The sequence below is a fragment of the Rhinatrema bivittatum genome, chromosome 2 (genome assembly GCF_901001135.1).
Source record: "Rhinatrema bivittatum chromosome 2, aRhiBiv1.1, whole genome shotgun sequence".
NCBI classification, from domain to species: Eukaryota; Metazoa; Chordata; class Amphibia; order Gymnophiona; family Rhinatrematidae; genus Rhinatrema; species Rhinatrema bivittatum.
In genome coordinates, this window is record NC_042616.1 from 46,980,640 (window position 1) to 46,994,134 (window position 13,495).

Below are 13,495 nucleotides of genomic sequence, written 5' to 3' on the forward strand. Positions count from 1 at the left end.
AGGGGTGATGGAGAAAGATCAAAAGGAAAAAAGACAAGAAAGTGTGGGACAGAGAAGAGATGGGGAAAAAGTAAGGAGAATAGAAAACGATGTTCAGATAGAGAGGAAGACACCAGGGTAGTGAGTGCATGTTTATTTATGCTGCAGGAAAAAAGTCACAGGAAAAACTCTATGGAAACTTTTCTAAATCAGTAAATGCTGACAAAAATAGACTTTTTCCTATGATTTCATTAACATAGAGCTGGGTATCAGATTTTTCAAATACTACTTAGCAAATGTTGGGATGAGGGGGATCATATCCAACACATGGCCCTATAATCATTCCCCTCCCCCCCCCCCCCTTCTCCGCACCTTTCACGGTGCTCAAAATGTGGGAATATAACGTTTCAGGTGCCAAGTGATACCACTTGCAAACAGACTGAAAGCTGTTCTCAAAGATGGGAACCTAAAGCTTCTTGTACAGTGTTTTATTACCTATAATAATCCTCTCTGAAGTGGAGCTGATGTGTATGGATTGTACCGCAGTGGTGGGTCATTCAAAGGTGAGGGCCCTGGATTCTCACCTTTGCTAAGATGGGGGGGGTCATTAACTGGTCAGGATAAGCTAAGGGGGGAAGTACAAGAGCAGTGGGCAAAGCTAAAAGGAGATTTTGTGAGAGCAACAAATCTTTTTGTTAGGGGAGCAAATAAAGGCGAGAGCAAAAGAGGCCACTGTGGTTTTCTAAAGAAATGGCTGAAAAGGTAAGGACTGAGAGGTTAGCCTTCATAAACTACCAAGAGATTGCAGAAAGGGGAAGACAGGCAATAAATAGTATCTGGGAAAAGCTAAAAGAGCTGGGAAAGTAGTCAACAGAGAAGGAGAAAATGGAAGAAAATAGCTAATACTGTAAAACAGGGGGGTCAAGCCCTTCTCTAGATATATTAGTGACAGGAGGAAATGCAAGAATGGACCTGAAATAGGAGAAGTGGGAAATACACAAAGGCTGACAAGGAGAAAGTGGAGTTGCTTAACAGACATTTTGGCTTGATGTTCACAAAGGAGAAGGGGCTTGGAGCCTCTTAACAAAGGAGTTCACCCGTATCTGGTATTTAAAATGCTAGGGGGTCTAACACCTTGCGATTCTGCTCCTCAGCAACCCCAGAGAATCGGGGGCATGGAAGTTGCTGCTCTGACCGTAATTCTGTGCCATCAGTGGGCATAGCTCCTAGTAACAGAGCTTCCACCTCGGAGAGCTCAAGATAGGATAACTCCTGGGAGCTCCTCAGTAACAGGGAACCAAGGTTACAAGCTGTCAGAGGGGGAAATCCTCTGGATGAGACCTGCCCATTCTCTGTGGAGGCGATGAATCAGAACTCTGATCCGTATTTCCACTCCAGGAGTGGGCGAGATCTTTCTTATCTGTCTCTGGGGCTCAGCCTGAACATCTACCGATATTGCTCGATAGATGCGCCTATCGGGCAGACCGGCTCTCTATGAGGTCCATTAGTGCAGCGATGCTCGACGTCTATGCTATCGGTCCAGCAGCACCCACCTTTAATTTCCGTTGGTGTAGCAGCACCCACCATCGATTTCCATTGGCGCAGCTGTGCCCAATGTCACAGCCAATGGCAGTGTCCGACGTCACTTCTCATAGGACAATTATTATCATTCCCCTGATGCAAGCATTTCAGCTGCTGAAATGCTGCAGTGTCAGGAACAACTATTTGTGGTGCTGGATTGACCCGTAAAGCCATGGAAAACTGAACAGTTCTAACTTCTTTAGCCTTTCCTCGTAGAGGAGCCATTCCATCCTGTTTAATATTTTGGTCTCCCTTCTCTGTACCTTTTTCAGTTCAACTATATCTTTTTTGAGATGCAGCAACCAGAACTGCACACAGTACTCTCCTGACTTTGTTCCTGTGTTTTACTCCCTTGGAGATTCGTATCATGAACCCTAGTTCTACAACTTCTTTTCCACTGAAAAAGGTTTACTTGTGCATTATTAATATCTTTAAGGTATTCAAATGTCTCTATCATATCTCCCCTGTCTCTCCTCTCCTCTAGAGTAAACATATTTAGGTCCTAAATGCAGATCCTGCAACAGCTTGGTGGTCTTTCTGGAAGTACTTTATTTTGGAAGTGTGGCCTCCAGAACAGAAATTAATATTCCATACTTTAAGTGAGAAATTTGAGGCATATATCCCTCTATAAGTCATTTACTCTAGGTTCAGAAAATATAACTTATGGCAGGATTCTTCATCGGTCAGTGTGGTACTGTGAGCGGTCTTAGAGTAGCCAGAGGACAGATTCAGGCTGGACTCTGGCAATTATCTTTCATAAAATTCTTTACTAGTGACAAGAAACAAACAAAAGCAGCTCTGCTATGCTTCACAGTTCAACAAAATAAATGTAGCATTACAGTTTACAGTTCAACAGTATTCTCTTCCTCTAGGCTTCCTTTTCCCCCCTGGGCCTCCTTGACCTGGCTAGCTATACCTCCATCCCGGACCAGGACTCTCTGCTGTCTTAGGCTTAAGGTGGATTGGGTCAGATCTCTGGATCCAATCTTGTTCAGTCAGGGTGTGCACCGCCCCTCAGGTTTTCTGCTGCCCTTCAGTAAGGGCCTGTATGGCTTTCTCTGTGCTAGCCTACTGGCTCTGGTACCACAAACGTTTGCTGAAGGGCTCTGCCCTGTTCTGGAACACTCAAACACAACTTCCTTTCTCCTTGCAGGAAAAAAAAAAAAAGTAAACCTACCTGTTTGGCTCTGACTCACTGTAGATATAAGTGTAGGATTTTCTTCTGTATACTCCTTCACATACCTTCCCCCTTAGTTCAAACTTCTTAGGTTGAGTGCTTGCCCTTACTAGGGCTATATTCCTAAGAAAACTCCCATTCCTCTCTTCCTTTCCAGCCCTATGCTAGAGCTTTTTAACCCATCTAAGGGTTCTCTTCTTCATCCTATTTGGGGAAACTGCTCAAGGGTTCGCAGGGTGCTTGTGTTCCTTGTTTGTCAAAGTAAGTTCCTTTACTTTGTTTACCAGATTCCCTTTGGTGACAGTGCCAACAGATTCTTGGTGACAAGCCATCTGGCCTGGCTCGATTGTCCCTAAACTGACTCCACAGGTTTTTAAACTGGGAAAAATCGCACACTAAAATCACCAGATATGGGATCTCAGGAAGTATTCCTACAACCTTAATGGTTTGTCCCGTCGGAACTAGCTGGGTTGTGCTGCTGGACACCATGTATTCAGGCGAGTGATGCCTTCCTCTTGTAATTAAGCCATCTTCTCTGTATTAAGTCTTTAGGGTCTTTCCGCATCCTTAATCTACCAGGGCCTGGAGCGGGTACCTCTTTCAGCTCCACTGAAATTACAAAGTCTGAAAGTTCCCCACATGACCAATCTGCCAAGTTACAGCTTTGCATTTTCGCAAAGGTATTTGCCCATTCTTGCTCCCAATCTTCATTCTTCCATTGAGAACAGTTCTTCCTAATGTGCTCTTTCATTCCACAATGGCAGCATGCCTGTGGGATCTGTTCCGCTTTAATTTTGACTACCTACAAAAGATTTGGCAGTCCCTTCATTTGGGTGGCTGCGTTCTCTCTTGCGCTGGTGGGCTAACTTGCGCTCTCGTTCTTTGTCCTTCAGCCATAGACAGTCCTTGTCAGCATGGTCATCTGGCTTACAGAAGGAGCATGACCACGACACTTGTTCTGTTTTAAGTTTACTCCTTCATGTACTTTGTGTACTTTGTTTTCTTCTTTGTCATAGGGATGGTCCAAGAAAACAAACCGGTGATCGATCCAAGATGGCTGTCAGCAATGAACACAAGTAGTTGGATCGGTGTAAAACAGGACTTTATTGAATCTTGCCCGACTCTGGCCGAGTTTCGCTCAAAGAGCTACCTCAGGGGGCTTAAAAGCCACTTGAATTGGCTTAGATCACCTCAAAGCTATAGCATAGCAAAGTCGGAAAAGTATTTCACAGCAGGCTTTTGAATCAGTTTTCAGATCAAATACTTTTAAAAGCAAGGCTTTAAAAGTAGTGATATTGCATTTCCACTCGCCGCTCAGCACTGGTAAATGCAGTCATAGGGGCAACACTCTTCCTCATGCAGTCATAGGGGCAACACTCTTCCTCATGTCCAATCCATTCCCAGCACAAAGTGAGAAAAAGGAAAAAATGATTGAACCCAAGCTAATCAAGAGAGTGGGTACCAATGAGATTCCTGTTTTCCTCCAACTCTTCAGTTATCCCTGCTTTGAAGGTCCTCTCTTGTCATTGCACCTGTTAGCTTCTGATGTTGGCTGAGTTACCAAGTTAGCGTCCATGGCCTCAGTTCCTTCATATCAGCAATCTCTGGCCAAATGTTCTTACTTCCCACTGTTAAAACAAGCAGAATAACCCAATGGCTGTGCTTTAAGTATGGTGGTAGAGTTGACCTGCTTTGAGTAATATTGTTGGGGTCCTGTGGGTTGTCTGTCCAGTCTGTCACTATTTCCGGCATCAGCTGAGCCTGATGAAAGGTATCTATCACTTCCAAGGCTTTCTCCAGGGTGAGCCCTAGGTGTTGACACAACCAGTTCTGCATGGGTCAGTCCAGCCCATCCAGGAGCTGCTCCAAGAGGACCTGATTGGCTACCTTGAGGCTTGACTTTGCCTCTGGCTGTAGCCACTTCCATCTCACATCTTTTAGCTGATGGAAAAAGCTTCATGGGGCTTCCCCCTGCTGTAGTGTACTCCTTTGTAACTGCTACCGGTAGGTCTCTATCATATAACCTGCTCTTTCTAGGATGGAGGTTTTGACTGCAGAATAGTTGGCTGTCCCAATGGGATTGCCCGCTTGGAAGGCTGCGAAAGCTGCTTGACTCTTGCCTGTGAGGAGGTTTGCTAGGTATGTGGTCCAAATGGCTTCTGGCCACCCCGTCAGGTAGGCAATTCTTTCAAAATTCTTTAAGAAGACATCCAGGTCATTTTCAACCGAACAGGAGATGGAGGGTGTGCCTGCATCATTGTGCTTTGCATTTCTTGGACCAAATGGGTCAGCACCATTGGTTGCTCGTCAATGCCAGCTATTGGGCCACTTGTTCAGTCAGGGTGTGCACCGCCCCTCAGGTTTTCTGCTGCCCTTCAGTATGGCTTTCTCTGTGCTAGCCTACTGGCTCTGGTACCACAAAAGTTTACTGAAGGGCTCCGGCCTGTTCTGAAACACTCAAACACAACTTCCTTTCTCCTTGCAGGAAAAAAAATAAAAATGAAAACTACCTGTTTGGCTTTGACTCACTGTAGATATAAGTCCTTCTTAACCAGTTTATAAATTTAACTTTTGGCTCTTGCTGCAGCGAGGCCCAATATAAGAGAAAATAATGAAAGTAAAAAATCCCCCCACCCCCCCTTTTTTTTTTTGTCGTGGTTTCTCTGCATGTTCAAGGCTTTAATGCAGAAATCTCCTAACTGACACCATATATGGCATCGTAAGCTGTCTTAGGGTAGGCAGAGGACAGATTCAGGCTGGACTTTGATAATAATCATTTATTAACTTATTTTTATTAGTTTTGAAAATCAAAAAACAGCTCTGCTATGCTTCACAGTTCAACAAAACAAGCATAGCATTACAACTTACAGTTCAGCTGTTTTCTCTTTCTCTAGTCTAGGCTTCCTTCTCGCCCCCTGGGCCTCCTGTTCCCTCTTGGGCCTAGCTAATTATACACCTTCCTAGAAACCTTCGCCCAGAACAGGATTCCCTGGAGGTCCATATTCAAAAGCATTTCGCTTTTGAATATGGACACATATCCAGCACATATCCAGCTGGATATGGCACATATCCAGCTAATAAGTTAGGGAGTTAGAATTTAGCCAGATAAGTTTGGGGCATTCCAAGCCATAACTAGGAGGAGTTGAGTTAGCCAGCTAAGTTAACTGGCTAACTTCAATATTCAGAAGTAGCTGGATGACTTAGCTGGCTAAGTATGGCCGGCTAACTTTGTTATCCAGACTATATTTGAATATGGACCTCCCTGCTGTCTTAGGCTTAAGGTGATCAAGGCCAGATCTCTGGATCTGATCCTTTAAAGTGTTTTGGGGTTTTCTCTTATAATCTTTTTCATAGTCAGATATTTGTCTTCACAAGAGAAATATGGAGTAGACCCCAAATAACCGTGGAATGACATAGGGCCTACTGACTGTGAAAACAACATCTGTGTGGCAAGTCCTCCAACCTAAAGTTATATTTCTTCAAACTACACATGACAAGAGTTTTGTGAAAAGTAATGTTTCTTCCTCTGGACAGACGTTTTACCCACAGCTTCCTTGAATTGGAGTAGTCCTGAAAAGTGCTGTTTTTCCTTGTCTTTGCTCCCATTCACAAGTGTTTATGGGTAAGAAAGAATTCGGTCGCCAATAGTCCTGGTCTCAGCCCTTTCGTGGCTGACGCTTTGGAAGAACCAGGGCTACCCAGTCCGCATCTGGGGCCAAGTCTTCCCAATGAAGGGACGCCGACCCATTCCTCGGTTCCAGCTGTCGGGGGCAGATTGTCCCTGTTTTACGAGGAATGGGTCAAGGTGACATCAGACCAATGGGTCCTTACTGTGGTAAATCAAGGCTACACTTTAGATTTTGCACCCCGCCTTCCGGGGCGGTTTCTGTTCTCCCCATACGGTTACGAAGAGAAACGACAGGCAGTACAAGATACCTTGCAACGCCTTCTGCAACTCGGTGCCATCACCCCGGTTCCTCAGGTGGAGCAGCGAAAAGGGTGTTATTCCATTTACTTTGTAGTCCCCAAAAAAGAGGGGTCCTTCTGACCCATTCTGGATTTAAAGGGCGTAAACCGCTGCCTCAGGGTGCCACGTTTTCGCATGGAGACGTTACGGTCAGTCATTGCCTCGATAAGAAAAGGCATCACTGGACCCAACGGAAGCGTATCTTCACATAGGTATTCGGGCCGACCACCAGATGTTTCTGAGGTTCTCGGTGAAGATTTTCGAGCTTCGACCTTTGGTCTTTCCACCGCGCCCAGAACATTTACCAAGGAAATGGTTGTGGTGGTGGCTCATCTTTGGTATTCCATGCTTTTTATTTTTCCTAGTTCAAGAGGAGTTTGGGGTATGAAAAAACAGGGAAAATAAAATGTTTTGCTTCTCTTTGAAATCCATAATTTGTTCTATTTCAGAAACTCTTGAGCAATGCAGGGGCACTTCTTCCTACTGGGGCCCTGAATTCACAGAGCCAAGAGAAGATGGGTAATAGGTTGCCTGAAGGTAGCTTCTGGCCCTCTGCCTAGTCTTCCTGTGAAAGCAGTGACTTTCTGCAGCTACACAGAATGAGAGTTTCAGGAATGGACGGGTGACTGCCCTTGCAGTGTTGTGACACCTCTGACGTTGAGCATTACTGCTGTTTTTAATGGCCACAATCCAATTATTTATAAAACATGATCTATCCTCTGAAAAACTGCTGTAGCATTTCTAAAGACGTAATGCTGGACTTATTAAGCAGGGCACAGTGTTGGACCAGCACAACCTTGGCCCAAGGTGTTAATCTCAAGCAGCTTCAGGAAAGAAAGTTTTTAAAAAATCCACAGGAAAAACCTCTTCTGAAAAAATGCTCTTCTGGGGACCTTGACCCAAAAGGGTTAATTTTAACAATCAAGAACAAAACCTACTGGGGTTTGGATTCAGTTAGCACACGTTCTTTTTTATGTGTGTGCCACAGATACACTCCTTGGTATTTATCTAAGTGGCCTGCAGGCTTTGTGCATGAATTTTGATCGAAACATAAATCTGTGCCTAAGTCATTAGCTCTAATAAGTGTCTGTGTCGATATTTTTTGCAGTAACACTTTGTTGCTTTCTGTATCAAGGACACAGGATTCCCAGGCTACACAGTGTCTTGAGTTTTCTTTGACCTGGCATTTTATTCCTGATCCTTTAGCTTTCAGCTCAGTTGGAGCTGGCCTTTATTGTACTGAGGCACCAGGAGCCTTCATTTTTCGCTTTTTTATTATCCTCCTCCCAACTCGCCTTGTCCGGTCATTGCAGCAACAGCCATTGGCCTAGAGGCAACACACTGTGGCTTTCTCCTGAACATGGCTAACATGGACACAGTGTGTGGCCCTAGGTGTTGCCATTCCGCGATGGCTTTTGACTCCTTCCTTGCCCAGGAGCTGTGAGCGCTGCCTCCGCAATGTCCCTAGCTCTGGTCAACTTGGGGAGCAGAAGACTGTAGGCAGGGATGAAACCCAAGTCCCTCTGCAGGGCAGCAGTGCCACCAAGCCAGCCCTGGATACGTGCTTTCTAATAATGTTAAGACAGGCAAAGTGAGCATAGCAGTTCTAGTTTTACTATTTTCAATGTGTAAATGAACTAAGCTTCCTAGTGGAGCAGGGACCGTCTCGTGTGTTTCTGGACAGCACTGCGTACATCTTGTCGTACTTTATCAATGTCCCTGCTCATTCCTTTTGTGCAGAGTTCCCCCAAGTGTTTCTTTCACTGCTTATAAACGTGTCACTGGGATACAACGATGCTGAGCCAAAGTAACGTCAGCTTGTTCCCAGTTAGATCCAAAGTAGCTAGCTCAACAAGTGTAAATGCACGCGGTTATTTGGCCATTTTACTAGCTAGTTACTGGAGCTAATTAGATTTTTTTACGTGAGAGTTACTTGGAGCTAATTAATATCAGCCAATAATATTCTGCAGGACCCGCAGTCGGTGCTGCTTATTGGTTTATGCTGCCACCTAGTGGTAAAGATGAAGAATACTGTGCTAGGAAGATTATACCCTGACCTGTGCCATAGCTAGCATCTGCCCCTTTGGGGTAGGGAGGAGGGGGGGGGAGAAGGATATGAGTTGTCATCTTGGTAGGGTAAAGGATGGAATAGCAGGATCTGTGCTATAGGGGGAGACCCTCACCTCAGGGTGGAAAGGAGAGTAAACTGGGGTGGGGTATAATAGGATGGGGGTATGCAGTAGGGATGTGCTACTAATTTCTACTCAGCGAAACACACTTTGGTTTCTTAAAATATTTTGAAATGAGACTCCCTAGTGCATCTTCCAGCACATCCCTGAGCTGGGATATAAGTTGGGATGTAGTGGGGAATTGGGGCAGGGAGGGAAGTGGAGTGCAGATACGTATGGGTGCAGAGATGAGTGAGAAGGAACGTCATTGTGAGCCCCTGCCGTGGAATACTGTGGCTTCTCCTGCAATGGACCTCTTGTGGGTTCATCTTGCCATGGGTGGGTTCTCCTGACAGCTGCAGCATTCTTTTCTTTTTTTTTCTCCCTGTGGGTAGCAGTTATTTTCAGGTTTCTGCTGTTTGTGCATAACTTCCTGCTTCTGTCAGGATGAGACTAGGACAGCACTTTGATCGCATGATAATCAAGTGACCTGCAGCTTGACATATTCATGTTTCCCTTTCAGACAGCCATAGAGGATCTTTAGCAAACCACTAGAAAATTATGCTCCAAACAAAAGTGCAATAAATCACATTGGAGTCCAGTGATGATAATATACACATGGCCTGCTAGAGGATACCATGGGGATAGCATCAGAGTCCTATAATGATATATACTACATGACCACCTGGAGGATACCTGAGGATAGCAAGTTTTCAATTATAGCATGTGGTTGAAGTTGCTGGAACAGTGTTATTACATGAAAGGCCACCAGATGACCAATCCAGTATTGGTATTGCACCATTTTTCCTATGAACTTGTAGTCTTGCCTTATAGAGATTGGAGCTATAAATCCATTTGTATGTTCCTATCTGGAAATATGGACTGCCAAGAGAGGGGAGTCAGCATAGAAAATAAATATACAGTTTATTAATTACACCCTTATGGCATGTAACAGTGGATTGTTTACCTTCAGGGGATGATGTTGCTATCAGCAACGCAGGACGCCACTGGGATTGGTATTGCTTGTACTGAGCTCCCAGGTGGGGGCAGGAGGACGGCGATAAGGATTGCAGATAGGTGGGGGAGGGTGTAATGAAGAGGCCCAAAGCCAGCCTTGGGTTTTAAAATCAGGAGAAGGGGGGAACAGGGGCGTTGGGTTGCTATGGCCTGCAACTTGAGTAATTCTTTATGCTCTGCTTTTCTGGCATCTTTCCTTCTCTGCCTCTCTCTCTCTCTCTCTCTCTGCCTTTTGCATCAAAGAGCAGCACATGGCTCAGAGCCAAGTCCAAAGTCACTGTGACTGAGCCCCAGCAGCAGCAACACTATAAATCCCAATTCTGATTGGCTTTATCTGCAGCAAGCAGGCTCCTGATTTGCTGGTGTCTTTGTAAGACACTTTCCTGCTACAGAAATGATAATTGGTGAGAGGTAGTGCTTTCTACATAAGGTGACCACACACTCTGGAGATCCAGCATGAAGCCATGGGCTTACCTCTCCTGTGTCCCTGCTGTTTGCTTTAGAATGGATGGTGCTTCCCAGACTCACTCTTTCCCTCTTCCCTCTTTGTGTGAATCTCTCTAGGGAAGAACGATATTTTTGGGGAACCTCTGAACTTGTATGCCCGACCTGGGAAGTCCAACGCTGACGTGCGGGCCCTGACCTACTGTGATCTGCACAAGATTCACCGTGAGGACCTCCTGGAAGTGCTGGACATGTACCCTGAGTTCTCGGACTACTTCTGGTCCAGCCTGGAGATCACCTTTAACCTCCGTGATGTGAGTGCCCTCACTCTACCTCCTTTCTCTCTGTGGGCCTGCTTGCATGGACTGGGCTGGGCAGAATGACCTGCGTGTGTACAGCCCAGCACGGTACGGGTCAAAAAGAGTCAGTGGCAAAGCTGGGATTAGAAATGAGGAATAGGTGGATATTCTCCAGCTCTGCCACTGACACTTTGTGACCCGGCATGAGTTCCTTTATCCCCCTGTGCTTCAGTTCTAATCCCAGCTCTGGCACTGACTCTGGCTGATCCTGGGCAAGTCACTTTGAGTAGATATTCAAAGAACAGCTGCGTGATAAAGATAAATGGTTAATTTTACCCGGTAAATTTATTCTGGATATTCAGCCACGGCTAACGCTGCAGCTGAAGATCCAGTTAAATCTAACTGCACAAGACTTGTATGGCTAGATTTAAGACAGTCATTTGTACAGTCACAGTTCAGAGGACAAATTAAGACGATCGGTATTGGCTATCATGCTTACTGGCTAAATTTGCAAACCATGCCCCGTCCTGGTTTCTTTTTTGTCAGGCTAAATCAGCACACACAGAAATGATGGGGAGGGGAATTTTTAACCTGTTAGATTTATGCAGATAAAGCTGATTTTAACCGCATAAATCCTGTGAATATTGACCCCTTTATCTCCTGGTATCTCAGAGCTAATCCCCTTCTCTGTCACTGACTCTCTATGTGACCCTGAACGGGTCACAATTTCTCCCTGTACTGGATTTACTAAACTGGAATCGGGAAAGAATAAATTTGTCCTGGTTTTTCCTCTTCCCTCTAGAAGCTTTTGTGGTAGCTCTCAATTTCCTGGCTATCTACAGCAATGGTGGCAGCTTCCATTTTCGCTTGATACCCTGGGAGATCTTCTTTGGATGAAATGCTCTATTTAAATCAAATGATTCTTCTTATTTGTATTATTTGTGCTGTTATGGGTTCTTCCTGTGGTTGAAATCAATGAAGTTTCTCAGGGAGCCGGGGCACAGAGAAATCCTCTCCCTGTGCCTGTGACAGCCAGAACCTGTCCTCACAGGGCCTGATCATAACCTTCTAACCTGGCTAGGAATGAGTATGCAGAACGAGCGGTTGTGAGGGAACAGGTGGGCCAACTATGGCCAAGCTTATAATGAAAGTCTTGGGTTTTTTTCTTTCAGACAAACATGATCCCTGGGTCTCCGAGCAGTGAGGAGTCAGACAGTGGCTTTAACCGTCTGAGACGACGGAAGCTTTCTTTTCGCAGGCGAACAGAGAAAGGTAAAGGGAAGAGGGGAGGAGAGAAAACTCTCTGGCCAGTAATGCCACACTAGCTCCAGGTTTTTAAGTTTGAACCCAGATAACTGCGGTGCTCAGAGTCCTCCTTATCCAGGGTCCATAGGATTAAACATTAAACACAAACTGCACTGGCACATTTGAAAGGCGAGGGCATCGCAGGATCTGCTTAGGTCAGGGCCCCTCACACATTCAACATTCAAGTATTGCAGAATGTCAGGAAGCAGGACGTAGATGCCAGCTTCGGAGGGAAGGAATCTCGCCGAGGGCACAGCCTGCCACAATGCAAGGCCAAAAGCAGGAGGAGTTTAGAGATTTCATCCATAACAACATAGCAGATAGTGGCAGAAAAAAGACCAATTGACACATCCAGTCTGGCCGGTTATTCTGCTAAGGATCAATCCTAGCTGCTAGCCATAAAGTGTGATTACCTGTAGAATATCACTTCTTATCCAGGACAGTCTTTCTTGTCTTCCTTCTGTGCACTTCACCATCTTGGATAGAAAAACCTACAAGATCCCCACGTAGTTCCTTCCAGCACTCACCTTCCCCATGTCTAACCACATGGGCATTGCTAGCATGACCATCGCCCAAACATCCAGCCTCCTGGGTGACTTGACAGTCAGATCTGGCTACACAAGTGCCTGTTTTTCCAGTAGGGGACCTCTAGTCATTTCAATACCTGCAGCCAGCCAGACAGACTCAGCCACGTGGCTGGCTGTGTTTCCATTAGGATTTCCACATTTTATATTAGCCACATGTAGTGAAGTCCTGTGTAAATCTCAATTATTCCAGAACACTGTAACGCCCTCCTACTTGGATTACCATATACAACGATTAGACCACGCCAAATAATGCAGAACACGGCTGCTAGAATTCTGACGGGTAAAAGTAAAAGAGATCACATCACTGAAACCCTAATGGAATTACACTGGTTACCCATCGAGCAAAGAATACATTATAAAACCCTATGTACCATACATAAATTAATACATAATGAAAAAGCCGAGTGGCTGAATACAGCCCTCCGCGTACACGTCCCTCACAGAAACCTGAGATCAGCAAATAAAGCTTTACTGACCATCCCTTCAATTAAAACAGCCAAACTAACCCAAGTAAGGGAAAGAGCGCTCTCCTTAGCAGGTCCTATGCTATGGAACGCCATGCCTGTCGAGATCCGCTTACAAAGAGACATCAAAACCTTCAGAAAACATTTTAAAACATGGTTATTCAAACAAGCATACAACAAAGAGAAAGGAGAGTAGAACACAGGGAAAAGAAAAGCGATCTGGAGAAACACTCAAGCACACTACCCCAGTCTACACGGGCATATATTCTACTTTTATTTTTAAATATGTTTTGCTCACCACCTCAGAATAAGATTGTAAAGCTCTTGATTTTAAAACCTGTTACAATAAAGAATGGACATGATATAACACATCCAGTTATGAAGAATTATAACGAGCTATGTTACCGTAAAGTGTTGGCACTTGTTTGGAGATAGAATTTATCATCTGTTTCTAATATTAATATTTGTGCCTTATTGTAAACCGTTACGATGGTTCCTAACTTAATG

The 13,495-nt window shown here is 45.0% G+C and overlaps 1 protein-coding gene across 1 annotated transcript in view; it reads left to right on the plus strand.

Moving 5' to 3' along the window:
* KCNH2 (potassium voltage-gated channel subfamily H member 2) overlaps positions 1 to 13,495 on the plus strand; it is a 439,418-nt gene that overhangs the window by 371,913 nt on the left and 54,010 nt on the right. Inside the window, exons 8-9 of the mRNA XM_029587977.1 lie at positions 10,454 to 10,647; positions 11,805 to 11,904. Coding sequence (XP_029443837.1) covers positions 10,454 to 10,647; positions 11,805 to 11,904 — 294 coding nt within the window. The remainder of the gene's footprint in view (positions 1 to 10,453; positions 10,648 to 11,804; positions 11,905 to 13,495) is intronic.